General features: G+C 57.6%; 2 protein-coding genes across 4 annotated transcripts in view; one reads left to right on the forward strand and one right to left on the reverse strand.

The window, feature by feature from the left end:
- Positions 1-17,277, forward strand: part of ADORA1 (adenosine A1 receptor) — a 34,222-nt gene extending 16,945 nt beyond the window's left edge. For all 3 annotated transcript variants that reach the window (XM_058701606.1, XM_058701604.1, XM_058701605.1), the window contains one exon: positions 15,315-17,277. In XM_058701606.1, coding sequence (XP_058557589.1) covers positions 15,315-15,954 — 640 coding nt within the window. In that variant the 3' untranslated portion in view covers positions 15,955-17,277. The remainder of the gene's footprint in view (positions 1-15,314) is intronic.
- Positions 17,278-17,704: 427 nt separating this feature from the next.
- Positions 17,705-26,485, reverse strand: MYBPH (myosin binding protein H). The gene is given in 14 exon segments (XM_058701607.1): positions 17,705-18,825; positions 18,827-18,882; positions 18,885-18,939; positions 19,057-19,193; positions 20,431-20,590; positions 21,184-21,323; positions 21,517-21,608; positions 21,610-21,715; positions 22,079-22,171; positions 24,639-24,759; positions 24,761-24,810; positions 25,563-25,697; positions 25,815-25,845; positions 25,848-26,485. Coding segments are annotated over 14 exon segments (1,497 nt in total). The 5' UTR covers positions 26,025-26,485; the 3' UTR covers positions 17,705-18,681.
- Between the last annotated feature and the right edge of the window lie 659 nt (positions 26,486-27,144).

Below are 27,144 nucleotides of genomic sequence, written 5' to 3' on the forward strand. Positions count from 1 at the left end.
TGGCTTGAGGGGTTCCTTTGCATGCATGCCAAGGCCTGCCGTCGTTGGGGAGCTCAGCCTTGGGGAAGTGGCAGGCCTGGGAGGCGCAGAAAGCCCTGTGCACAGGTAGGGGTGTGTTCCATCACTGCCCTGGAGAGAGTGTTTGGGCACCTCCCTTCCTGCTCCAGGCTCTTCCATGAGTGCAGGGATGAGGGGGTCCCGAGGAAGGAGAGGTGCGGGCTGGTGGGAAGGGAATGCTCGCCCGGGGAGCACCTCCTCGGTGTCGGGAGCAGCACTGAGCGCCTTCTTTGTCAGCATATTTGATTTTATGTAGTCCTGAAAGGCTGCGCTCAGCATCATTTTACACATAAAGAAATAAGGAACCGGGGAGGTAGAGTCCCTTGAAAATTGTGACCCAACACTTGGATTGGAGCTTGGCGCCTGCCAGATACCAAAGTGGATGCCACTTGTGAAATGCCCACTCCCCACTGCCACTGTGCTCAGGGATTTCCAGACCGGGAACCGCAGCCCCTGTCCTCAGAGAGCTTCTGGGCGGCAATGGACACGGGACACAAGATTTTGCAGACAGCGAGATGGATCGGCACAGCCTGAGCTAAGATGGCTGAGACTTCTGGGGCAGAAATTGCCAGTGGGTGCAGGCCTGGCCTGCCGCCTGGTTTCCTTTAGGCCCCGCCTGCTTTCTCTCAGGCCCCGGGGCCCGCACGTGCTCGTTTGCCCGGCCGCTTGAATCACAAGCGCAGGGAAGCTAAATCTGGAGGCGTTGTCAGCATCAGGGCAGCGGAAATGATCCCACGAGGTCCACAGAGGTGAGAGTGGTGGAGACGGGCTAGAGAGGCCTCCCAGCAGGCCCTGGGCTGGGTCCTGGCGGCAGGGGGTGCTGTGAGGGGCTCAGGAGGACCTCTCTGCCACCCACAGGGAGAGTGCATCCTGCAAAGAGCACTGGGCCCAAGTCAGAGGAACCTGGATTCAGTTTCACCTCAGACACTGGCCGGCCAAGCTGTGGCCTTGGGCACTCACTGAACCTTCCTGGGCCTCAGTTTTCCAATCTGTAAAATGGCAACAGTCTGTTCTTTTTTAACCTGGCAAGCTGTTTGCAACAAGTAGGATCCCTGGCTGGGAAGCGCTTTGCGATGGTGCTGGGCTGTGTCATTATCATGTTGCCAAGGTGGCGAGCGTCTTTATCCTTTCTTCTCCCATGCTGGCTCTTTTCTGTCTGCACGGTGCGGGGGGGGGGGGGGGGAAGCTATCCATTAAGAGGAACAGGTCACACGGGTGGCTTTGCGATGGACCTGGTGGGGACTTGTGTTCCTGTTTCCTGTAGGATACAAGACAATGCCTTTCCTTTTTTTCTGGGCTCCTCAGTCAGCCTCTCCCCAAACAAGGGTGCGGGGGGGCTGTTCTTGTGCCAGATATTGTGCCGAGTGCCACTGGGTCCTGCCACCCACACATATTATAGTCTGAGAGGCTCAGACAACAAGGGACACCAAGGGATGAAAGGCTACGGTCCCTATCCTCCCTTCCCTCACAGGCTCACGGGAACATAGATGTGTGAAACACAAAAACACCACCTTTGGAGGTGTTCCAAAGGTGTTCCAGTTCCGGTCAGCAGCGCTATGACCTTGGGCAAATCGCTCCCGGGATGACTGAGAAAAGAGGGAAGGAGAGACTGTGTGCAAAACTCAATGCCAGACGGTGACAAGGGACACACCGGGAGCTGGGCCCGGCAGAGCTCAGCTCCATTTTACAGACACAGAAGCCAGGATTCTGTGAGGTGATACAATTTGCTGACACGGCAAGTTTGAATCTGATTCAAAGGCAGGCCCTCTAATGCCTGTTAAGAGCCTGCTACTGCTGGGTTAACCTGGAACTTCTTGCTCCCCGGCCAACCGGTGTGGCTGTCAGGGATGTGAGTACCAGCCGAGGAGGTCGGAGGAAGGGGAGGGGTACGTGGTCGGGCCTCTGCAAGATTTAAATGTTGGGGGCCCGGGGCACCCGGGTGGCTCAGTCGGTTAAGCGGCCGACTTCGGCTCAGGTCACGATCTCGCGGTCCGTGAGTTCGAGCCCCGCGTCGGGCTCTGTGCTGACGGCTCGGAGCCTGGAGCCTGTTTCGGATTCTGTGTCTCCCTCTCTCTGACCCTCCCCCGTTCATGCTCTGTCTCTCTCTGTCTCAAAAATAAATAAACGTTAAAAAAAAATGTTGGGGCCCCCGAAGGTGGACCTTCCAAGTAGCCCAGATCGTCAGCATTGGTATCAGGAAAGCCACTTCGGTGCCCCCAGCCCCACCTCCCTCACCCCTGTGGCGGCAGTGCGTGTCCTGCCTGATTCTTGCCTGGTTGAGTCCCCAAGGCCCATTACTGCCAGCCCTCTGCATCCTCTTTTTCCAGCTCTGAGCACGACGCTTTGAAGTTTTCGTGAATGGTAGATGGAAAAAAAAAAAAGGGCTTTGATTTAATAAGCTTCCTCCTCCCCCACACACATCGTAATGTGAGATTCCGCCATCCAGGGTCGTAGCAGATGTGAGTGATTTACAGGGCTTTGCAGAAGTGGGAGTGACTGAAAATGAGTTTATCGATCAGCCCTCAGAGAAGCTGCCTCGCCGGGCCCCTGCTCTGGGACGCTGCCAGCCGCTCTGGCTGCTCTGTGCAAAGGACAGGGGTGCAGGGCAGCTCCCTGCAAAGCAGAGAACAGGCTGGGCCCCACCTCCTCCCAGGGCTGGCAGTGAGGAGAAGGGCTGGCCTTGCAGCAGAAGGAAGTGTGGTTAGACTCTTGCTACAACTATCGAATTAAGCTGGCTAAATGTACTGGGCTGGGTGACAGAAGCAGGACCCAAGCATGAAGTCCTGAGGATCCCAGAGCAGGTGCCTGATCTGTGTGTGCTTGGTGCAGGGTCTTCTGTCTGCTGAGAGGGAGCAGGCTTCCTCTGACCCTCCCTCCGACTTTATCCACACTTCTTTTTTTTTTTTTTTTTTTCAATGTTTATTTATTTATTTTGAGAAAAAGAGGGAGGGAGAGAGAAAGAGAGAGAGAGAGAGGCGGAAACAGAGAATCCCAAGCAGGCTCTGTGCTGCCAGTGCAGAGACCAAAGTGGGGCTCGAACTCATGAACCGTGAGACCATGACCTGAGCCGCCCGGGCGCCCCTGACTTTATCCACATTAAAAGTGATTATTGACATGGTCGGATTAATATCTACTGTGTTTGTAATTGCTTTCTATTTCATTAGATTTGTTCCTTATTTCTTCCACCTGCCCCCTCTTTTTCAGCTTTCTCTGGTTTTAATTGAGCGTTTTATACGAATCCATTTTCCTTCCCCGAATATTGTTGGGTGCCTACCGCATGCCAGACATCGCGGCAGCTGCTAGGACACAACACTGAAGCAGACCTGGGTGATGCTCTGGGGGTACTTGTGGTTTTATGCTCCAGAGGAGAACAAAGAATTCAACTTATTGTCCCACGTGGGGAGGAGGAGGGCATCAGGCTCCAACTGTGACCCAGGAGAGCCAACATCCTATCTCCTGCCACGTGCTGTCCTGGAAAGGGGGATCTGTGCCCTCCCTGAGTCCACCCGGGGGAGTGTGGGTGCAGGTGTCCCCCCCCTTCCACTGCTTCTGGGGCCCCCCAGCTCATTTCCGTGGCTGGGGCAGAATAGAGGGGGGGCACTTGAGCCAATGTAGGGTGGGGGGCTGGTGGGGCTCAGGGCCAGCGGCTGTTGCCCCGTTCTCCCCCCGTGCGCTGCTGACTGGGAAGGACTGGAGTCTGGGCTGGGCCTGGCCGGGGACTTGGCCGTGTGGGGCTCGGTGAAAATGCACACGTGCAGTGAGATACACGGCAAACAAAGCATCGGGAGATGCCGACCAGCAACCGTGGGAAAGTGCTGGGGTTCTCACTGCTGTTATTTGTGCTCCAAACCCCACTGAGCTGGATGTCCGTGGGGAGAAAGGCCAGGACCTGGGGGGAACACACAGCTCCTTCCAGGTCCTAAGAGCAGTCCCGCTTTTGGATGGTGAGGCAGCAGAAGGGACTGGAGTTAGACCTGGGAAGGATTTCCTGATATAAAAGCAGAAGATCTGGAGTGGAGGCCTGATGGTGGGAGTGGACTCTGGAAAGATTTCCAAGGTGGAGAATTGCCCCTGCCCTCTCTGTCCTCCCACATCCTGCCATCTGTCACATCTTTTCTAGAGGAGAGGGCTAGAGGCTCTGAACGTTAGGAAGCCCCCTGGGAACAGTTGCCTCCCCAGGACGAGCATCCCCGTCTCCTAGGCTGGGGAGGGTCTGGCAGAGGCATTGCCTGTGACTCCAGGCTCAGCCGCGGCGCAGAAGGCCTGTCTCCTGGGTCCCAGCTGGGCTACTGCCTTTGGGATGCTCTGGAGTCTGCATGGGATCTCCCTGGCGGGGGTTACGTTATGGTCCCTTGATGGACATAGGCTTTTAGGCAGATGCTGACTATCCCGTGGTTTCTAGGCCAGGAGATGCTCAGAAGGGAGGAAGGAGAAAGAACGCGGGCTCCTCCTGAGTCTGCCCTGCCGCTGTCTGCAGTCTCCACACCGGCCACTTCCCCCGAGAGAGCTTTACTGGGCCCAGCTAGGGAGTATGGCTCCTCCAGGGCCCTGTGTGGGGTTTCGTGCGGGGCTGAGCAAGCTCCCACCCTCGCCTGCCCCCTCCCCACCCCAGGCAGATCAGGGAACACAGACTAATTCTGTACCAAGGTTGAGTTAGGTGGGAGAGCTCCTGCAAAGAGAAACTGAAGCCATGTGGCCAGTCTTCCAAAATGAAGCAAGCAACTTTTTTTTTTTTAACGTTTATTTATTTTTGAGACAGAGAGAGACAGAGCATGAGCGGGGGAGGGGCAGAGAGAGAGGGAGACACAGAATCGGAAGCAGGCTCCAGGCTCCGAGCCGTCGGCCCAGAGCCCGACGCGGGGCTCGAACTCGCGGACCGCGAGATCGTGACCTGAGTCGAAGTCGGCCGCTTAACCGACTGCGCCACCCAGGCGCCCCAGCAACTTTTTAATCTGTGTCCCTGCAACCTGCTTTGTATCTCTTTAGGAGCTGACCGTATTTTCCAGTGGAGTCAGGGGTGTCCCCTGGGTGGTGAAGCGATAAGGTGAGGTGACAACGCTAGGCCCCAGCTGCCACTATTGACCCAGGGCCTAGACGAGTTAGCGCACCAGCCCCATGGTCACAGTGAGCCAGCAAAGGGCGTCTTCTCAGGCCGAGGACAGAGCTGAGGCTCCAGTCGTTACTTGCTCAAGGCCACGAGCTGTTAACCGGTGGAGCCGCAGCTTGAACTCGTTCGACTCAGTCAACAGAGCGAACTCTGACTCTGCAGCACACTTCCTTCATTCACTTACTCCTTCACTCACCCCCCACACACGCCTCTTTCTCTTTCTGGCCTTTGTCACTGCCCATCGTCCTGTCTGTGGGGCACATAGCTAGAACACGAAAGCTGAGGGGAGGAACTCCCTTCTGGGAGACTGTGTGTGCCTCACCCCCACGGCCCTCGGGCCCCTCCTCCCCGCACTGGGAGAGGAGTTTGGGTCTCAGGGCACCCCCCCCCCCCCCACCCTCCAGCCCCGCTTTCTGTTAGTGCCAAGCTCAGCTCTCTATATAGGATGATCGAACGCATTCCAGAAGAGGGGGCACACCGTGCAGAGCTTGGGAGACATCTGGCTCAGTCCCACATCATCTCGATTGAGGACACAGATGCCCCAAAGGGGAGGGGTCTCACCCAGACCAGCTCACTCCCAGCAGAGCCTGGACGGGAACCCCTCTCTCCTGACCCACACCACAAGGAAGGACCCCAAGGGAGGACTCTGTCTCTTTGGGGGTCCTGAGGTTGCTGCCACGCGGACAGGCAGCATGGGCCCCTCTGTGCCCTCGAGCCCAGGGAGGTGCTCACGTTCCCGTGTCCCTCCTGCCCTGCCCCGCTGATGTGCCAGACACACTGGAAGATTCTTGGCTGCCTCTGGTCAGTGGCCACTGTCTGAAGAGGCCAGAGAGGCCTGTGGAAATGATCCCATCAGGTCCCTCTCCCCAGAGGCAGGTCTTTCCACTTCACTGGAAAAGGAATTTGGCCCTTCACCACCACGGTCGTCACAGTAAAGGCCTCGCTGCACCAACCACTCACAGGCCATTAAATCCGTATGCAGACAGGGTGGGTTTTTCCGTCCCACCCGCCAAATGAGTCAGAAAGTCACCCTCGGCAGGTGGGGCCATTTGGCCTTGGTCTTTTTGCCATCCTGGCCTTACCTGACAGCAGGAGAGAATTAAGTCTCAGAGCAGGAAATGGCCAGGAATGCCGAGGTCTGGGTCCGGTCTCCCCGAGCTGCCTGATCAGGTCAGACCCCCTCCTTCTCCAGGGCCGTCCGGTCACTGGGATGTGGGGCCACACCTGGCCTTGGGAGTCAGAGAGCTGCTTCCCATGGTGGGTGGGGAGGAGGTGACTGCGTCTCAAAATCACCCAGGGCATCGTCTGTTCGGGGACATTCCGACTCACCCTGGGCTGGGGGAAAGGACTGAGGATGGGCAGGCAGATGCACTTGGAAGATGTGCCTCCTCCGAGTCAGAGAACCCTGCTCCCTAGGCCCTACTCCCTGCAGCCGCCTTTGCAGCTCTGACAAATCCGGATCCCTCTCTGTAAGGATCAGGGAAGGCACACCCACAGAGAAGAGGTGCTTCGTGGGGTGGCACGCAGGCCTGGGGCAGGACTGGTGGTGCCAGCTACACGTGCAGCCGGTGAGCCTGGGCTTCATGCCGGGAACCTCGGCCTCGTGTGTTTCGGCAGGGGCTGCTCTCTCGTCACCCTGGCCGCTCCCTTTGGGCAGGGGCTGTGCCTACCTGTCAGACAGAGAGTTCCTGTGGGGCAGGAGCTATGTTTTTTTCTGCTCGCTCCCAGATCCAAGGGAGAGGCCCTGAATCTCTAGCGGGGAGGGGTGGGGAGGCGGCTGGTTTCTGAATCACATACGCACACTTGATGGTCTGCCCACCAGGCTGTGGAGTGATCTGTCCTTAGCAAGTGACCAGGAGCTATTTCCAAGGCCCATTTACACTAATGACCTAATCAATTTATCCGCTCCTTTCTTTCAAGTTGCTTAGAGCATCCGCTCCTTCTCTGTGTAGCCTTTGGGCTGGTCCTGGAGGTATCAGACAGATTTCCCTCTTGGGGACTGGTGACACTCGTATCAGACACGGTAGCTGATGCCACAGGGTCTGAAGTGAGCAAAATTCAAGGCAGGGTTACTAGGACCCAGGCATCCTGGCCCCTCCCAATGACCCCTGATCCAGACTCCCCTGGGCAATGTAACTGTTAAATATTTGGCCCCTGGAGTGTGCCCAGCACCTTTGATTGTATCTGGTTTCCTGTTCTCCTTTGGGAGGAAGAATTTCTCTGCAGGAAGCAGTTTAATAGTCTGAAAGCCTTACTTCCCTGGTCTTGAGATCCAAGTTTCCAGTTGCAAGTGGCCAAGATTCTTGATAAGAAGGGAGGCAGGAAGGAGGGGAGCAGAACAATGTAGCCTCGCTCCTTCTCAGACACCGAGGAAGAGGGAAGGAGAGGTGGAGGGTTCAGTTCCCGACTCTCCAACCCGTAGGGCTGCAGATACACGCTGACAGCTCCCCGCTCCCCTCCCCAGCCCTCGGGCCCAGTGCTCTGGCCACGTGACTGGGAAACAGGGACAGCCAGACCTGAGGACCTTCCCTGGCCTCAACAGTTGACAGGACACTTCATCACCCCTGTCTTCCAACAAGGCCACATTCAGCCCTTTCCAAAACGGCCATGTGGCTTCTCTCCCTCTTTTCTTTCTCTCTCTCTCTCTTCTTTGAGTCAACACATACTTGTGAAGAGTCTGGTCAGTTCTCTCATCCCCCTGGCAGGGAGTTCTCTGTGATGACTGTGTTCAGTTCTTCCTGTTCTGGCTTCACTTCTGAGCCGCTGGGGTCTAACGGGGAACTCAGAGATCATTGAGGTGTTTACGGCTGAGGGCCTTGAATGCCAGGAATTGGTTCCACAGGTGAGGAAACATCTGAGAGGCCGAACGGGATAGTGAGGTAACCCAGAGATTAGCAGCCACGGGAAGGTAGCCCTGGGCCGAGGGACAAAGGGAGGAGGTGGGTCCTGGGGCCCAGGGGCTGGTGGAAGCTGGGACCACGGTGGGCATGTCTGCTGGGAGGTAAGGCCAAGGAGCCGATGTAACGGCTGCATAAGACTCACAGAGAGGGGTAGAAAGATCCTGGCTTTCCTCTCCTCCCTCGGTGCTCCAGTGCTCACCCGCAGACCCCCACCGACTCAGGAGCTTGGGAAACGCAGCCTGCAGGGCTCATCCCCTGGTGACACACAGCAGGGCAGAAGGAGGAGGGAGGCTGGGGACAGCCAGCTTCAGGCCCAGGTCTTGTGTGTGCAGTGACAAAGTGCCCTGAACACTCCCTCTGTTTGGCAAGTTCTCCATCCACCAAAGAGAGATCTTTCGGGTCTCCCCCCTTCTCTTTTCTCTGTCAGATTCTTCTTTCCTGCCCCCGTCTTGTGGTCTGTTCATCACCAGGTGACTTTCGGAGCTTTGGCCTGGTTTGAGGAGGGTTTTTGCTCACGTTCTCAGGGTCCACCGAAAAGTCAGTGCCTCGTCATGCGCAGGAAGATCCTCCCTTGGAGGCTCTGGGCAGGGAGAGGCCTCCCCTCTGTGCACAGCTAGGGCCTCTGACTGGAAGTAATCTTATCTGTGAAAAGGAGCCTATTCGTGAGGCACGGGACCCATGAGGAGGGGCACGCCCATGGCTCCCACTAGGATTTCGCTTGAGATGGAGACATCTTCTCTGGGCTGCGGGCTGGAAGACTGGGGAAGTTAGTTCTGGCCACGGTTCGCAGGGGCAGCGCTGGGCTTTGGGCCGCCGTGGAAGTGCTGGGGGCTGGCTGGTGACCTGGTGGCTCTTTCTCATACCTCTCGTAAGAGGCCCTCGTCAGAGCGGCCTTACGTCCCAGGACCTAAGCAGGAGACCCGTAGTTACCCAGTTCATCAGTGGGCTCCCACAGCTCCCAGGGCAGTGGGGAATGAACCAGGGAATGATTTTTTCTCATCCAGGGCTCTATGATTACTTCCAGGGCTCTGGCTATGCCTTTCTTATCTGACCTTCGCCAACTGAGCAGCTACTATTTAATCTTTATTTCTGGTGCCCTGAGATGTACTCCTGTGATAGGTCCTCAACCAATCGTAGATGATTGAATAAATCATTTTTTATTTCTCACTGAATAAATTTTATTTATCATGGGATAAATCATAAGTGATTGAATAAATGGCCGTGTGGATTCGCTTACCCGTTTCTACACGTATCTATTCATTTGTTCAGCAAATAGTGATTGAACGCTGTTCGAGGTACCGGGGTTGCGGTGGTGAGCCTGCAAAGTAGGGCCCTGTCCTGAGCGGAGCTCACATTCTGCTGGAGAGAAACAGATGATAAATGCATATATGTGTATACATATGTGAAGACAGAATGAGAGAGAGAGAGACAGGAAGTGATAAGCTCTATCAGGAAAATTAGGGGCGCCTGGGTGGCCCTAATTTTCCTGATAGAGCTTATCACTTCCTGTGTCGGCTGAGTGTCTGATGGATTTTGGCTTGATTTTGGCCCGGGTCATCATCCCAGGGCGGGTGGGATCGAACCCTGCATTGAGCGTGGAGCCTGCTTGAGATTCTGTCTCTCTCTCTCTCTCTCTCTGCCCCTCTCCCCTACTCTTGCACTCTCTCTCTCTCACTCTCTCTAAAAGAAAAAAGAAAAAAAAAGGACTTAAACAGGGCAAGAGGTACAGGGTGATGGGGGCTGTCTTGCAGGGCGGTCAGGGAAGCTTCTCTGAGGAAGTGACGTCTGTGCTGAGATCTGAATGAGGGGAGATGGACAGAAAGCATCCGCTCCCAGCTGGATAGAAGCGAGGGCTCAGTGATGCGGTGTGGACCTCGTGGGCAAGAGGACTGGGGTTCAGAGTAAGGGGAGGGGCCCCCGGAGGAGCCAGGGGTCAGGGAGACTTAGGAAACAGTATCTCCCTCTGCCCAGTGGCCAGGATCACAACATGAGCATCATCTTGATGATTCTTCCTCTCACCTGGACGGCCAGATTCAGCAGCAGGTCCCATTGGCTCGGTTCCCAAGTGCGTCTTAAAGCCGTCCATTGTCCCCTGCCCCTGTGCCGACCAGAGAACACCACCTAATCTCTTGCCTGGATGGCTAAAATAGCCTCCCTGTGGTTTTCTTGCTTTCCCGGCCACAACTCATTCTCCACACAGCGGTCCGAGGGAGCTTTTAAAAACAGACGTTGGATGACTGTACTCTTCTACGTGCCATGGCTTCCCTGCACTCAGAATACACCCCAGAACTTTACTGTGGCCCTCCCGGCCCTAGGTGTGTCCCTGACCACAGCTGTGACCGACCCGCCCTGGTCCCTGCCCTCACTGGCCTCCCTTGCTGCTCTGTGCCTTGACCTCCAGCCTCAGCACCTGCACCTGCCTTACCTTGTTTTGTTTTGTTTATAACTTTCAAAACCAACTTACTATAGCAGCATGAAGCCCTCCACACTTAAGGCCTATTACTAGCGTGTTTTCAAATTTTTGTAGTTTTCAAGTGGACCGGCCGTGCCTTCTGCCGGAAGGCTCTGCCCACCCCCCGCTGCCACCGCCCCCATCGTTGCCTGGTTGGCTCTTGGTGATCGTTCGGCGCTCAGTTCAGCGTGTCCTCCTCAGAGGGTCCCCTCTGCCCAGCAGCTACTCACTCCCTCGGGGAGTCCTGTTGACTTCACTGTCTGAGCTGATCTGTTTATTTGTTTTTTACGTCCATTTCCTGTCCCCTTGCTTCGAGAAAGTTACTTTCATGAGAGCCCGTTCTCTTCAATATTTCAATGTTTCTGAACCCTAAAGGTGCCCAGTGAGTATCTGTTTAGTGAATCAAAGGGAGGCACCTGCCCGCTGGGTTGCCCCGACACCTGCCGCTAAACATCTAGGCAGCTCATGAACAGACCAGTCTGGGGGCTATGAAGAGGTCAGACCCGGAGGGAGGAGGGAGGCTCCCAGGCAGGTCTAATGGCATCTTCAGAACGGCTCAATCCAAGCAGCTTGTCTGGAGCAGGCAAGGCTCACCATGGCTCCCTTCCACTCTGGGGTTCCACCCTCCAACCCCCCTCAACGCCAACTTACGGGAGTGCCAGAGTTGGGTCCAGCCTGAGCTTTGGACTTGGAACGATCTGAATCTTAGGAGTTCTGTCTCTGCCTCTGTCTGGCTGAGGGACCTTGGACGGGTCTCATCATCGGAGTCTCGGTTCCTGTAGTTGAAAAAAATGGAAACAATAACCATAACAATACCTAACTCATAGGACTGTCTTTAGTCAGTGCCTGGCCCACGAAAAATATCAGTAAGTGTTAGCTCCTATCGGCATTGTTCTTGTCATCTTTACTGATCAATTAGCTGTTATTTTTTCGATGCCCCCCCTCCCTTAGCCTCCGGAACCTCCCCTTCCCGTGTGGCACCCCTGCCAGAGTGTGCAGGGGTGTGGCAACGGCATCCTCTGCCCTGCCCTCTTGAGCGTGGGATTTGTAGACCTTCCCCCTATGTCTGCCTCTGAACCACGCTTGCCCTGGCAGCATCTGGTAGGAGATTCTTCCTCATTCAGCCGGGCCGGCGCTCAGGGTTGGGAACTCCCCTGCCCCTCTTTCCCGAAGCTCTTCCTCTCCCTCTCGGAGCCTGCCACCCCTCTACTCCAGGTGCACAGTCTTTCCATGTTTTCACTGTCATCAGGAAGGTGCTGGCTCATAAGCGAATTCATACTCTGAGTTAGTGCTGTCTTGGCTTTTAAAAATCTTACCCATAGAGGCCAATTCTTAACCCAAAGGGATCTATCTCACCGATGGTGGGATTTTCAGCACTGTGAGGGAGATACTGGAGGTGATGGGGCTGGTGCCTTCAATGACGTCCGGAAGGTGCTGCCTGCCCTGTGTTTTGATGTCTCCAAAGTTTGCTCCCCCACCGCCCCCCCCCCATGTCTATCTGAGACTGCACGCTCCTGAGGACAGCCGTCTGTCTGGCTAGTTCCCAACACAGCCGCGGGGGTGGTGTGGCCTCAGGCCCCAACTTGGGAGGGATAGCCCCAAGCATGGGAGAACATTCAACTTGCCCCACCCCATGTGCGCCCCAGGACTTGCAGCCTCTGTTTCTCTTTCCCACGTGTGGGGAGAGGTGAGTTTCTCCCTGGTCCTGGGACACAACCCTTCCTGTGAGAGCCCGCCCCACCTCAGCTAAGGTCCTGGGTCCAGCCCTTTCCCACCATGGAGAAAATAGCAACAAAAACAGATGAGAACTGATACCCTAAGCTGCAGGTCTGCTGGGACCTGGCCCTGGAGGAGCCCCAGGAAAGCTTTAACCCCGGGGCTCCAGACAGTCAGGAAGGGTGAGGGGAGGAGGGGTGTGGGCGCCTCTCTAGTGAGAAGTTGCCTCCTCCCTCTCTCGCACCTGGGTTACTGTCTGTACCCACCTCCTCTCTCAGTGGGTCATCATTGCCCGGGTGTGGGTCCTGGGTGCCCCCCGCTCCCACCCCCCCCATCCCCCCAGTCCCCAGGCTAGATGACAACATGAGGTCACCTTGTCCATCCCCGCATCTCTGGGCAGACCCTCTTTGGACAGGGTCCAGATGTTCCCATTTTAAAGCTCATAGGAAAGGGGCATTGCCACTCTGCCAGTCAGCCTATATCTAAGTGACCTGTAGGGAGCCTGGTGCCCCGAAGGAGAACTGGTCTCAGAGTCACGAGACCCTGATAAGTTATCGGCCGTTTCGGGGCCCGGAGTTCCTAATCTGTGAAATGGTAATTCCATTACGTGCTGCATTCCCAGGGTGGTTGTGGGGATCACCTGAGACGTGAATGTACAGGGCTCTGTAAACGATAAATGGATATAAATCGGATGTGCGATGGGCCGCGGTGGTGGGGTCAGGAGGGGGGTGCCTGGCCCCCAGCCTTCCACAGCCGCAGCCCCATTTGGTCCTGCTGAGGCTCACCCTGGAAACCCGCTTCCCCCAACCTCGCGGCAGCCATGGCAATGTCAGCCTTCTCTCCCGGCAGAACGGTCCGTGCTCCTTTGGTCTTGCCCCCTAGACTCATCCAGAGCTTCTTCCACCATGGGATGTGTGGGGAGCACTTCCAGATCATCAGTAACGAGCCCGGAGCCAGATATCTGAGAGCCGTTAGGCTGTGTTTTGCTGAACATCTAGAGACACTGGAGGTTTTCCAAGTGGGAGTGTTTCTAGGGGCTTCGAGGGGTAGGAGCTCAGGCACAGGAGCATTGGTGGGGTGTTCACAGACTACTTCCCTTATGTTATTTTTTCTGTCCTTACCCTCTGAAGTGGGGTCCACTGTCTCATTTTACAGAGAAAGGGTTGATCTAGTAGGCTGCAAATTCCAGTCTCTGACTTTCAGTGTGTGCACCAGGCTGGCCATCCTGCTGGTGGTCCAAGAGGTGGGAATGGGCTTCAGTTGCAGCAAGATAGCAAGGATCATGTGTAAGAAAACTTAAGGAGGCACAAGCGAACTGGGTGCCTTCAAGGCGTCTTGGTGCTCCGGGGACACGAGGACCCTATGATCAGAGTAGGGGAGGGGGCACCACACTGAAGGTGTCAGAGTCAGCCAGGGTCCCCATTTCTCCCATTGGAACGATAAGGAGATTGGAAATGAGGTTCCCAAAGTCCCTTCTAGTGCTTGCTCTCTAGATGGGGTGAGGGGATCTGGTTTCTCCCTCCCCTCAAATCGTTCCCCTTCCCATCCCTATAATCCTTCACAGAGCAGGGGGCTTTGGTGCTTGGAGAGGTGTCCAGGGTGAGAGGGACCTTAAGTATCATCGCCGTGAAGAAGAAAGCCATGGATTCTGCAGGCACAGGACAGAAGCAAATGGAGTCCTAGGGAGGCCTCCCCTTCCACCCCTGTGGGTCTCAGGAGCTGTTTACATGCTCAAGAGGGCACTCCATCCATCTCAGAGGCTGCATTGGAAAATAACAACTGGGCAAGTTGCTGCGCTGAGCCAGCTCCTCGGCACAGGGCCGGGCGGGCCCCAGCCCCTGGCACTCACTCCAGGGCGGTGTGTGGGCAGAAGACATGCTGGTTACTGGCTGGATTGGTTTAAAGGGAAGTGGGGAGCTCCCAGGACGCTGAAACTCTCTGCCCTCGGTGGGGGCACCGTCACCGCCCATGGGCAGCCTCGTCCATTTTCCGTGTCATCCAGATGTTCTCATTTTCTCCGTGTGTCGTGACACAGGAAAGGCTGGAAAGCTCTATCCCCTGACATAATCTGTTCGTTCCCTTCAGAGGACACACGGCAACCTGTAATTGTCTTGTGTGTTTATTTCCATGTTGTCTGTCTCTTTGCCCAAAATGTGAGCTGTGGAGAGGCCAGGGTCCTTTACCTAATACCAAGCGTAGAGACTGGCGCTTGGCACAGAAAACACCCCATCTGTGCAGCAAGTGCACCCATGCATGCATGCATTCATGTGCCTTGTTTGCAGCGAATGCTCAGTGACCATCAGTTATCTTTCCCGAGAATAATTCTCCATCAGCTTGGGGGACAGAGATGGTGCTTGAACTCAAGCCCTCAGGAGATACGCATGGACAGTGATTGGAAGGGGAAAGGGGAGGTAAGCATGGAAGGGGAGATGGGGGCACCGGTAGGGAGGTAAGGGGCAGGGCCAACAGGAGGGAGGTGTGGAAGGCTCTTTTTGACAGTTGAGTCAGCTGGCCCAAGGGGAAGAGTGGTTCTTCAACCCTCTGGCTGTTTTTTGGTCAGTGTAGACGTGTGTGAGGAATCACAGGAAAGTGCCACCACCTTCCATGTGGCCTTGGGCGGGTCACGTGATTGCTTGGAACCTCAGTTTCCTCATCTGTCAGATGGGCACTTGTTTGTCCGGGGCTTTCCTACCCCGCGAGGGCTGTCGTGAAACAGTGACGAGAGGTGACCGACAGGGACGCGCCGAGCACACGTGATTGATTTTTACTTTGGTGATTTTATTAAAACTCTTCCGGGAGGTCCTTTGTTGTTTTCTGTCCTGATTTTTAATCTTGATTTTTCGTTTGTTATGATTTTTATGCTAACCAGGCTTCCCACCCTCTGCAGGTGAGATGCACCAGTGCATTGTAAGCTCTGGCCCAAATCTTGGACCCTGGAGACTCGGACCTCTGGCCAAAGACCGGCACCTCCCCACTCACTGGGTCCTGGCTGGGGGCGGGAGCCTCCTTTCGGGGCCCCGTAGGGGCTGATGGAGCCTGGTGGGGGGGGGGGGGACTCACACTCTGCCCTCCCCTCCCCCAGGTACAAGACGGTGGTGACTCCCCGGAGGGCGGCGGTGGCCATCGCCGGCTGCTGGATCCTCTCCTTCGTGGTGGGCCTGACACCCCTGTTCGGCTGGAACAAGCTGGGGGAGGTGGAGCGGGCCTGGGCGGCCAACGGCAGCGAGGGCGAGCCCGTGATTGAGTGCGAGTTTGAGAAGGTCATCAGCATGGAGTACATGGTCTACTTCAACTTCTTCGTCTGGGTGCTGCCCCCCCTGCTGCTCATGGTCCTTATCTACCTGGAGGTCTTCTACCTGATCCGCAAACAGCTCAACAAGAAGGTGTCGGCCTCCTCTGGCGACCCACAGAAGTACTATGGGAAGGAGCTGAAGATCGCCAAGTCGCTGGCCCTCATCCTCTTCCTCTTCGCCCTCAGCTGGCTGCCCCTGCACATCCTTAACTGCATCACCCTCTTCTGCCCTTCCTGCCGGAAGCCCAGCATCCTCATCTACGTCGCCATCTTCCTCACGCATGGCAACTCAGCCATGAACCCCATCGTCTACGCCTTCCGCATCCAGAAGTTCCGGGTCACCTTCCTTAAGATTTGGAATGACCATTTCCGCTGTCGGCCTGCACCCCCTGTTGATGAGGAGCCCCCGGAAGAGGGGCCCCACGACTAGACTGCACCTACTGCGTCTGCCTGCCCCCATCAGGGGCATCTCAGCCCAGTCCCACCTCCCCACCGGTCCCACTCCCTGAGCCTTTCTGGCGGGGCTGTGGGGTGCCGATGCCCTGCACCTTGGGTTCTGGAGGAGGTTTGGCGGGGTTGGGGGGGCCGTTCATGGGGAAGGAGCCAGGTGAGCTGAGGGGAGGAGGAAAGTGGCTTGAAACTCCCCACCTGTGTGACCATCCCACAGGCAGCCCGGCGCTTCAGGCTGGACTGACCCGGGGAGACTGAGGCTGCAAAGGGGCCACGTGGGCTGGAGGGCAAGCTTGGGCTCCCATGGCAGTTAGGGGAGCCTGCTTATCTCTGGTGGTGGTCATGCAACCCTGGGACCAAGCCTAAGGAAAGGAGAGGATCCCCTCCAACGTGGATGGAGAGAAAGAAACTGGGCTTCATGGCCCTGCTTTCTCTCCTGTTCTGTAGGAGAAGGTGGCAGAGCCACGGAGGGGCGGGAAGCAAGGAGCCTCCGTCCCAGCCTCCCGGGACCCTGAGCTCCCAGCTTTGCTGGGCGTCAGGGTGCCTGCCCTCCTTGCCCTGGGGAGCCCAGGTTTATATCTGGGGGAAGCAGAAACGGCAGATCCAGGAATCATCCCCAACCTTTGCTTTATTCTCCACCAACCCCCGGAGGTAGAGGCTCCTGGGGTAGAAGAGCCTGGGTATAGAGTTGATGTGCAGGCCTCATGCAGCCACCAGGTGGCAGCACTGAGCCATTGTTCTTGCCCTGAGTGTCCCAAGGTGGAGCCTCGAATGTACCCGTCATCTGGGCCAACCAGCTCCACTAGCCCCTGGTGATGGCCTGGACTCCCCTAAGTGACATCCGTCTCTGCTCTTTCTGGGCCAGATGGAGAGGAGAGCCCCAGACGTGCCAACATGAGGGCGCATTCTGCCTGCCTGGGGAGGAGGGGACCAAGGGAAAGTGCTGAGGTTGGGTACTCCTGGGATGCCATGGACCAGGCTGGAACAGGCCAGGGGAGACCACAGTCCTGAGAGTAAGGGAGGGGAGGTCTTGCTGGCACTTAGATACCCTCAGTATCCCTGGCATCTAGCACAGTTTTCAGGGGCTTGGGGCTCTGTTGCACAGTCTAGGCTTTAGAGCATCTGGGGAAGGGTCCACCCTCTGCCAAACTCGGGCGCCCCGTGTATGGAGGGAGGGGGGCAGGGTTCTGAGCGTGGACAGCAACTCCAGGCCTTGAGTCCAGGCCCTTCCCTTTCTCAGAGGTAGGATGTTCCCTGGCTCCCAAGGAGGGCCACCTGACTAATAAAAGACTGTGAACCTTGATGGAGAGCACACCCCTGGCTACCCACCCCACCGCCCAACCATCTGAGGGCAATAGACAACCTCAGCACAGAGGAGCAATGGGGGGGGGGGAGGTGGGGATGGGGAGGAAGCAGGGAGAGGGGAGATACGGAGGCGTTCAGAGCAAGGAGGGTTCCAGAGAAGAGGGTGTCTGTTCCCGTAGTTAGGCTGTAGGCATAGCAAACCCCGACTGTGAAAGCGAGATCCTAAAAAAAGCTCATGTCTGGAACTCCCCACCCTCCCATGACATCCTGAGTCCCCTCCCACTGGAACCTTCCTCAGGATGTCATTCGTGGAGACCCCCTCATGGTGACACATCAACCCCCCCTCCCCCTCACCGGGACACAGCACCTCCCCCATCACAACGATGCTCGTGGTCACAGAGGCCCCCGCACTTTAACACCACACGCCTTTATTTGAGTGCTTCTCGCCCAGACTGCAGCTCTCTGCAGGGGCGCTCCAATCTCTGCACTTTCCAGGCCCCCTCACATGCCCGGGGAGACTGGCCTGGGGCCCGCCAGGCCTACTTCTGGCTCCTGGGCTCCAGCCTCTCTGGGAGGAGGCTAGGCAGGTACCAGGGAGCAAAGCCATCCGCTGTCACAGAAATGGGGGTCTGGGGCATCCGTGGAGCTTGATGCTGAGCCTGGTGGCCCCAACCCCCCCCAGGTCTGCAGCACCTGGTGGAGGACACGTGTCATGAGCCCTGCTGTTAGGCAGGGCTGGGCTCCACCTGCCCTCTGAAGAGGAGAGACAGGGCACAGGGACATAGGCCCTCTCTTTCCTTCCCAGGCCTCCTGCCCCAGGGGCCCCGTGTCCAGCTCTGAGCTCTGCCTCTGCGGCTCCGGGAAACTTCCCTGCCTGTCCAGAGCCTCAGAACCCCCTGGGGAGGGAAGGTGAGGCATAGGTCATTGCCCCCACATTGCTGCCAAGGAAGTGCCCTGGTCTAAGGGCACACAGAGCCAAGGCTAGACCCCTGTCTCGGGTGCACATTGCCTGACGCTGCAGATTTGTACCCAGAGCTGACCACCACCTTCCCCTCTCACCCCCACCCCCTGCCTGACCCCAGAGACAGCGGGTCCAGACATTTACCATTCTCATCACAGCCTCCTGTCGCTCTTCAGTGCGTGGCTGAGGCCGGAAGAGATGCCGCAGTTAGAGTGGGGGAGGGGGACAGCTGCAGGGGCCCCGAGTTGGGGGCAGCGGGACAAGAGGGGCTCAGGGCTACACCCCTTCACCCCAGTCAATGGATCAGTCTGAGTGGCAGACTCTATTACCTCCTTTCTCTACACCGGGCCAACCTCCCACTTGGAAAATCCTTCTGACAGCCAGACCTCTCCATCTTTACCACCCCTCTGTCTTGCCTTGATTTCCAGCACCCAGCCTCATCTAGCCCAGCAGGAGAGGCGGTGGCTTCTCCTCTTCTCCTGTCCTTGGGAGGACCCTCCTCATAACCTTACCTTTGACCTCCAGCCGGCAGGCCACAGATGCCTCCCCTAGCACACTGATGGCCTTGCAGGTGTAGAGCCCGGAGATCAAAGGGGCTGGGCTTCCGGATCTCCAGGGTGCAGACACCTTGCTCAGAGAGGCGTGGTATTTGGGGTCACCCTGGATGTCCATTTCGGTTTTCATCCAGATTATCTTGGGCTAGGGGAGCATCGAGAGCAGAGGAGGGCTGGGATGGGCTTTGAAGGAGCTGCCTGCGTAGATTCAAGCCACTGCCCCGCCCGCCCCCACCCCCACCAGGACATAGCAGGGCTTCACCTTGGGCAGTGCTCGGACCCTGCAGAAGAGCTGAGTGCTGTAGCCCGGGGTGGAGGTGTGGTCAGCCAGGGGCAGGGTAAACGAAGGGGCTTCTGAGAAGTCTTGCTCGACAAACCCTTTAGGCTTGGCAACAATATCTGGGTTCGGGAGAGAAAGGGGGGCAAATTCGAGGTTATAGGAGTAGACCTCTTAGAACTAACCCCATCCATTTTCCTAAAATAATCACGATAGCTTACACTTAGGTGGCTCATTTAATCTGCATCGTGTCCCTCTGCAAGCGTGAGTGTGTTATCCCCATTTGACAGATGGGAAACTGAGGCCTTCATGGATGCATGTCTTGCCTGATATCACTTGGTGAGTCTGGGGTTTAAAGGGTAGAAAATTACACGAGGACCATGGCTCTCTGATCAGAGAGCTGCTGGTCTGGAGAAGGATCTTAGCATCACAAGGGCAGGCGACAAGCCATTTCATGGCTGCCGTGGGATGAAGGAGCTCTGTGGCAGGATCCCAGGCTCCTGTGATCTTGGAAGCCAGGGGTGGCCAACGTGTGGGAACGTAGAGACCGAATGTCTCAAAGCGGCAGAGGAAAGCTGGGACCATGGCTGGGCGGGTCAGCGAGGGGACCGAGAGGGGAATGGGCAGGAAGACTGGATAGAGGAGAAGCTCTTGGCTGAGGCTGGGGACCTACAACCCGGAGATACCATATTTCATTTCTGTTGGTCTTGGGAGACCTGACTGGCTTTCCTTTTTTAAACAAAAATTTCTTCCTAATTCTGTGTAGCTCGGGCCGGAGTTGAAAAGAGTGTGCCTTCCCAAGCCCACACAGACTCTGCATGGGGGTGGGGGGAGCTGGAGGTCACAGGGCGACAGGGAGAAAGGGCTTGGCATTTCACATTTGACTCAAGCAGGCCGGGTGCCTGTGTGGAGACAGTAAATACCCCTCTTTCTTATCCGTCTCTGTGGTGTTGTATTAGGGTTGCGAGGCTTGTGTTTTAGCAAACTCACTGGATGATACCCGCCCACGCGCACTGCCCTTCAGAGCAGTTCTCTTGGGACACTGCACACTAGCCCCAGTGACTGCTACGATGCCGGCAGCCACCAGCAACGGCAGAATAAGCGCACAGCCTCCCCAGGGGCGCATCTCGTCTGTTCCGATGTGTTTGTTAAAATCAATCAACTGCATGCATTTCTTTACAGCCGCTCGTGGGAATGCGTGAGTGTGTGCGGAGCTGTGGCAGGGGTGAGGAGAGGGAAGCCAACGTCCCGGCTCGCGGCCCCCACCAGAAGCCCGCAGGGAGGGACGCTGACACGCCAGGAAAGGCCGAGCCCGGCAGTCAGTCCTGGCTTGGTGTCTGCTCCCAGGCCCAGACCCACCTGCCTTCCGGATCCGGGCTGGCTCCTTGGTGACGGGGGCCAAGGTGCTGAGTCCACACAGGTTCTCCGAGAAGACCCGAAAGGAGTAGGCATTTCCCACGATGAGGTCAGAGACGGTGCAGGTGGTCGGGTGGTAGCGCTCCAGCACCGTGAACCATTGCTGCGGGAACCCCAGCCCTGTCGTCCTCCCCTCTGACCCCTGCCCTTGCCCACCTGGCTCACCCTGCGGTCCCTTCCTCTGAGGGGCTCATTCCATGCCCTTTCCCTGGGGGCTGAACCGTCCAGCTTTGGGAGAAGGGGTCCCTGGGTCACTCAGATGATCTCTCTGGGGTCCTCAGAGAATTCTGGATTTTTACCACTCCAGGGGTGGCCTGAGGACCTGCAAACTCACAGTCACCTGGGAACTCCTTGGAAGTGCAGGATCTCAGTCCCCACCCCAGAGCCACTCAGTTAAAATCTGCATTTTAGCGAGATTCCCAGGTGATTCATAGGCGTAATTACATTTCCAGAAGCACTGCTCTAGACCTTGCAGGGCCTCAGAGAGTCTCACACACACACACACACACACACACTCCTTGCAGTCTTCAGGAGGAAACTGAGGCCCAAGGAGGACAGGGATCTTGCTAAAAGCCACACGAGGAGTCAGGTTAGTGGCAGTTAGACTAGGACTTGGTCCCTGGACTCTTGGAGGGCTGGGCCTTCCTGGCCACCTTGGCCACTTCCCCCACCCCACTCGGCTCCAACAGGCCTCACCCCTGTCATTTTGTCTGCCTTCTGCACCACGTAGCCCGGGAGCTCTGTGTTGCCTGGGTCCTGGGGCGGTGTCCATTCAAGGGCAACGTCGTAGCCCCAGACGTCCAGGAGCCGGACGCTGCTGGGGGGCCCAGGTTTCTCTGCGGGACCAGAGTGTGAAGAGGGAGTGAGGGGGGAAGGCTGGGCTTGCCACAACCCCCCACCCCCCCACTCCAGCCAGGATCTGGCTCCTGTCACAGTCTCTGGTCTGATCCCTTCAGCTGTCAGCTCTGGGGTAGGAGGTGGGGTATCTGGACCCCCAGCAAGTCAACCCTGCCTCCCCTGACCCCGTACCAACCACCAGGATGTCGATGGCTGCCCTGGCCTCCGAATCTTCGAGATGCACAGTGAGCTCGTAGCGGCCTGAGTCGGAGCTCTGGGCCGAGGACGGAGTCCTGGTCCCCAGTGCACACGTGCACTCGCTGGCTGTCCAGGGCGTGGCCACTGTGGGTCCAACAGGCCTGAGGCTTGGGACTCCCCCGGAAGGGAGGAGCTTTCGGGGCGGGTGCAGGAGGCTCCAGCACCCCCATACCCACTCAAGTCCAGGGATCCCTGGAGCCGTGCCCAGGGGAACCGGCTTCATCAGCCCTTCCCAGGAACGGCACCAGAAGTTGGAGACACACGTGCTGCTCACAGCCTCGTTCTCCAGGTGTCCAGCCAGCCCTGGGACCACCCACCCTGTCCACAGGCTGGAGAGTCGCAAGAGTCCCGTGTACGACAGAGGGAGGGTGAAGCTATCGTGGTGGGTCTTAGGCCAACCTTCATGGGGATCCTGACATCCCCTGGGCTTCTCTGACACATCTCAGATGGGGGCCCTGATTTCCATCCAGGTCGTTATCCTGGGCAGGAGCCACACCTACCTGGAAGGGGATTTGCAGACTGACGGTCTCTCCCACCTGGCGGATGCAGGTCTGACTACAATGGCAGGGGACGCGGATCTTGGGGGCCTCTGCGTCAAAGCGAGAGTTTAGGCTTAGCCCAGCAATAGGGTTGCTGGTTGGAGGCTACTGTGGCGGGGGTAGGAGACAGCTGGTGAGGGTCACTGGCTGGGCAGGAGGGCTCCGAGGGGTGTTCTGGGGCTGCCTCCTTGGTGGGCAAGGCAAAGGTCACTGCTGGAGATCCATGGGCCCATATTCCCTAAGGTGCTTGGGGAATTGAGAACCAGGAGGTTCCAGGAGGGCAGGGCCTCCATGGTGTGAAACAGTAGGCATCCCGGGCACTCCCTTGGTGCCCTGACCTTGTCAGGCTGGGATTTGCCCTGCGGCCCAGGCATTCCTGGGCTCCAGATGGGTCCTGGCGGGCTCCTTGGCTCCCCCTAGTGGGGAATCAGGTGTGGCACCTGTCGGCCTTCATTCCCAGGAAAGGCGTCAATGCCATCTTCCTCCGAATCCAGCACCTTCCTTCCATTCCACACCAGCCATGGGCCTCCAGAGAAGCCCCTCTGAAATCGATTTGCTCACTTCTCTGTCTCGAGGCCACATGGGAGGATTAGGAGCTTTCTCTTCTTAAATGAGGCCGGAGCAGACATACCCCCTTCTTTCTCCGTCACCCCTCTCACTGCCTTTCAGTCTTACAATTGGGAAATCCTTCCTGAAATCTTATTTCAGTCCCATGCCAGGGCAGGGAGCCACCTTCCTGACCGTCACCTAATCAGGTGCAACCGCTAAAGCCACTGGGCATTCCAAGGGAGCCTGCAGCGGCCCCTGCCGTTGTACCCCCTGGGCGGGGCAGCAGTGGTGGTGGCCGGGGCCCCTCAGCAGGAAACAGGTGGCAGCAGTTGGTGGGTGGCACACAGGCTGGAGGGGGAGGAGATGGTGGGAAGGAACACTGTGTCTCCGCGGATTAGCTGTGCAGGCACTTGGCTCTGGGAGCCTAAGGAGCAGAATGCTCCAGGGGCAGCTGCAGGGGGCCAGGAATGCTTGGCAGCTCCAGGTGGCTAAGAAGGGACAGCTGAGCAGCTGAGGATTCTGGACAAGGTCCCCACCCTGCCCTGCCCAGGAGGAGGGCCTGGCTGGTCCCTCTTTGTTCACAGCCTCCCCTCCCTCTTCTCTCCAGGAAATCCCCTCCTCTCCTGCCAGAGGAATGTTAATGGAGTCGTGGGTGCTGAGTGTGGCTGGCTCCTTCAGTGCCGTGCCTTGGAGCAGAGGGCCCAGGACCCTGCACCCTCTCCGAGTCTGAGCTCCATGGGGCAGGTCCAGGACCCTCCCAGCCAGGAGGGCTTCCTGGCACCTCCAGGCTAGAGTCAACGTGTCCATACTGTGGCTGCTAGGGCAGGGCCATGTCTCACACTCAGAGGATGGGAAGGTCCCAGAGAAGACTCCCTGATGCTTGGTGGCACGTGAACGGTCTTGTGTGGGAGTCAGGCTCTGGGATTGCCGCTATTGGGCTGGGTGACCTCGAGGGAGTCCCTGGGCTCCTTGGGACCTGCTTGGCTTAGATGGACCAGCCGTGACAGTCTAGGATTCTGATCTCACTAGCCCCGTGGCCCCACATCTCTTGGGCCTTGAAGTCGAGAAGTATTTCCTCGAATCCGAACTTGACCCCTCCTGTGGCTATGAAGCTCACTCCTTTTTGGAGGGCTTGTCCAGAACTGTGGGGGAACACTGTCCCCCTGTGGGTGTGGGGGAACAAGAAGGAAGGCCACCTGCTGGCCTGTGTCTCTCTTCACCCTGGGCCCTGGGCTGTCCCCAGAGACCTCGGATCAGACCAAATGACTCACTGCCATTAACAGACTGAAACCTGAGCAGCTCTGGGAGGGGAGCAAGGGTAGGCTTGAGGCTAATGCACCCTGCAAATAGAAATCTTAGCAAGGGGACAGCAGCTGGCCTCCTAGGTCCCCAGTACACTGCTGCCCTCTGGGGATGGAGAAAACTTCCCAGGCCTTCTGCAGACTCTTGTCTTCCTCCCACTTCCTCCCACTTCAGGACACGGTGGGATAAGAGGCAAGCGAAGACTTCTCTCGGTTACAAAACCTTTGGGAAGATCTGGAACCCAGGCCATAGGACAAGAACAGAAAATGGGCAGAAAATGAGCTTGCGTGGCCGCTGGAGGGGCTCAGATTAGATAGGAGGAAGAACAGGATGGCTCCTAGCATTGGGACCCTGAGGCAGGTGACTTGGGGAACTTGAGCTTTCAGTTCGGGGGGGTCAGGGAGCCCTTCCCCCCACAACGCTTGGGGGCTGGGCCACTCGGGGAAATAGCGTCTTTGACCTCCAGAGGCTTGCTGCTGAGGAACCTGGAACTTTCTTAAGGCAAGCTGGTGATAGCACGTGGCTTGTGCTCGTGAGGGTGGGATGGGGGGTGGGGGGGGAGAGGACAGTCCTGTTTCCTTGGCCTGATGGCCTCAGTTTTCCTACCCATTGGATGAGGTGCCTGGGAAGGGCTCGGGGAGCAGGAGACGAAAGGGTGGGCCTTACCGATCATCTTCTGGATGTGGACAGGCTGCTCTAGCACAGCTGGTGGGCCGGCCCCTGCAGAGCTCACTGCAGCCACACGCAGGAAGAATTGGTCTCCCGGAGCCAGGTTCCGCACGGTCGGTCGGCTGGGTCACCATCATGGGCCGGGCATTCATGGGCACCCCCTCAGAGGCTGTGGAAAATGGGGAGCAGGCAAGGCCCCTGCTTCATGGCCATGGTCATGCTTCTCAGAGGGGCTTTCCTTTTCCCTGGTGATCTGGGGAAGTTGACCTCCCTCTCTGAGCTTCATTTCTTCCTTGCTCCCCTTCCCTGACTTGTCAAATGGCATCAAACACCCCTGATGTTCGAGCCCTGGAATGGTGGCCAGAAAAGCCCAGAGAGGGTTGGACACACTTGCCACGTCATGCAGCAATGTAGGGGCAAAGGCAGAAGCCAGGCTGAACTTGGCCATCGTGGAGGTGAACGGCACAGAGGCAGCAGGAATTGGGCCATTGCCCTGATCCCCGTTTCTCCTCACGGTCTCCTGCTCTCAACTGTCCCCTACTCCCAGCTTCTCTGGTCCCCACCTCCTGCTCACCCTCCCCCAGCAGGGCCCTCTGCGACTCAGCATCTCCTTCCCTTCTCAGCAGAGCAGCACCCGAGGGACCCCTACCCTTCTATCTGATACTTGCTCAGAGGCTCCCTGGAGCTGGACAACAGGGGGTCTCCCGAGGTCATTTGGACAACCCCCCTGCCTCAGAGGTACATGGAGTGAGCACAAAGTGGTAGGTGAGTGGGTTGAGGGGACCACTTGCACTTCATCCTTCTGTATCTAGCCCCCCACCCCCACCCCAGACTGGCCCAGCTGCAGGGTCTGGGGGCTTGTCCCTCCTACCCCCCAGCCCACCACCCCTGGGTGTACGCAGGGCTTAGCCCAGAGCTCACCTCCCTCTCGGCAGAGCTCTAGCACATAGCCCTGGAGCCCCAGCCGCCCTAGCCTCTCTGGGGGCTCCCAGCTCACGGTCACTGAGCTGTTGCTCACATCCTCCCCGGCCAGCAGCAGCGGGGCACTGGGGATGTCTGGGAGAGAAGTAGGGAGAGATGAAGAGGCCTGTGGCGGAGAGCTCTCCCCTCTCCCCTCCATTCCCTGCCATTCCCTCCCCGCTTCCCTCCTCCACCTGCCCCGTCTCTTGTCACCTTCATTTGGAGGTGCAGGTTTAGTGGCTGCGGGGGTGTGGGGGCCGGTGCCTGAGGGGCAGGCTCCTATGGTGCGGGAGCCTGCTCTTCCCCAGCAGGCTCTGATGCTGCCATTTCTCCAGAAGGCTCTGCGCTGGGTGCCTTGGCAGACTCAGAGGCGGTTTCCTCCGGACCACAGGCGGGGGCCTCCGAGGTGGCTTTTTCTGTCATTGCTGTGCCAGCTGAGGGGTCAGGCTGGAGTGTGCAGGGGTCAGCAGGGGTAGGTCTAGACCTCCAGGATGCCTGGGACACCTAGGCCCAGGCTTATATAGTCAGGGGCTGACCCCCCCCCCCCCCCAGCCAATGATGATTCCCAGCTGTGGGGTCAGGTCAGGTGGGAGGACTGGTGGGGTGGGGAGACGCCTAGGCCAGGAATAGCTCTGGGGGAGGAACTGCAGGGTCCCTTGAGGCGCACACTACCTCGTCCATCGCTCTGATCGGACCTCGGCGGCCAGGGTGCTGGTGCCCGGATGGCAGGAGGGCACAGATAGGTGAGATGGGACGTTGCCTCTGGAGGTTGTGCCAGGGGTCAGGGCAGTGGGAACAAGAGCTCCCATCTGGAGAAGGAACCCAGATCGGGCATTGTGTTTGGCCTCTGTGGAGCCACTTGTACCCAGGGCTTCTCAACCTGGGTGCTGGGACCCAGACAGCCTGAAACAGCCCTCCCTGGGGAGCCTTGCCAGCTTTGCCCTGGTATTCCACACTCCCCTTGGCCTCACGTTCCCTGGGCATTCTCGCTTGTGCTGTGTGAGGCTGAGGGTTCTAGAGAGGGAAGGAACTGAGATGCCCAAGGTGGGGCTAGTTGGAGGAAAGTCTTCCAGAAATGGGACCCTGGGAAGGGGGTCGAAGGCTTCTGGCCACTGCTTCTGCTGGAGAGGCTGGAGAGGACACCGTCTCCGCGATCTCTGCTCGGGGCCTCAGTTTCCCCATGTAGTACAGAGACCCCTGTGAGAGTCCCCTAGCCCTTGGGAATGAGATAAAGTCACGAGGCAGAGCTGGAAGAGACCCTGGAGGAGGACAGCACTCTGAAACTTCTAGACTCTTGGCAGCAGGGCATGGGCACGGGCATTTGCAGTGGGGGCGATGAGGCAGCTGCAACCAAATGTCTAGTCATTGATTCATCCATCCAATAAAACATTAAGATTGGTAATCATTTAATAAGCCTGAAAATACCAAGTGCCTGGGAGAAGGGGAAGCAACAGGAACCGTCATAGCTCGTGGGAGCGGAGATCGAAGAAATCCCTTCGGAAAAAGCGAGACAGTATCTAGTAAAAGTAGACAATGGGCTTAT

The sequence above is a fragment of the Neofelis nebulosa genome, chromosome 15 (genome assembly GCF_028018385.1).
Source record: "Neofelis nebulosa isolate mNeoNeb1 chromosome 15, mNeoNeb1.pri, whole genome shotgun sequence".
In the NCBI taxonomy this organism is placed as follows: Eukaryota; Metazoa; Chordata; class Mammalia; order Carnivora; family Felidae; genus Neofelis; species Neofelis nebulosa.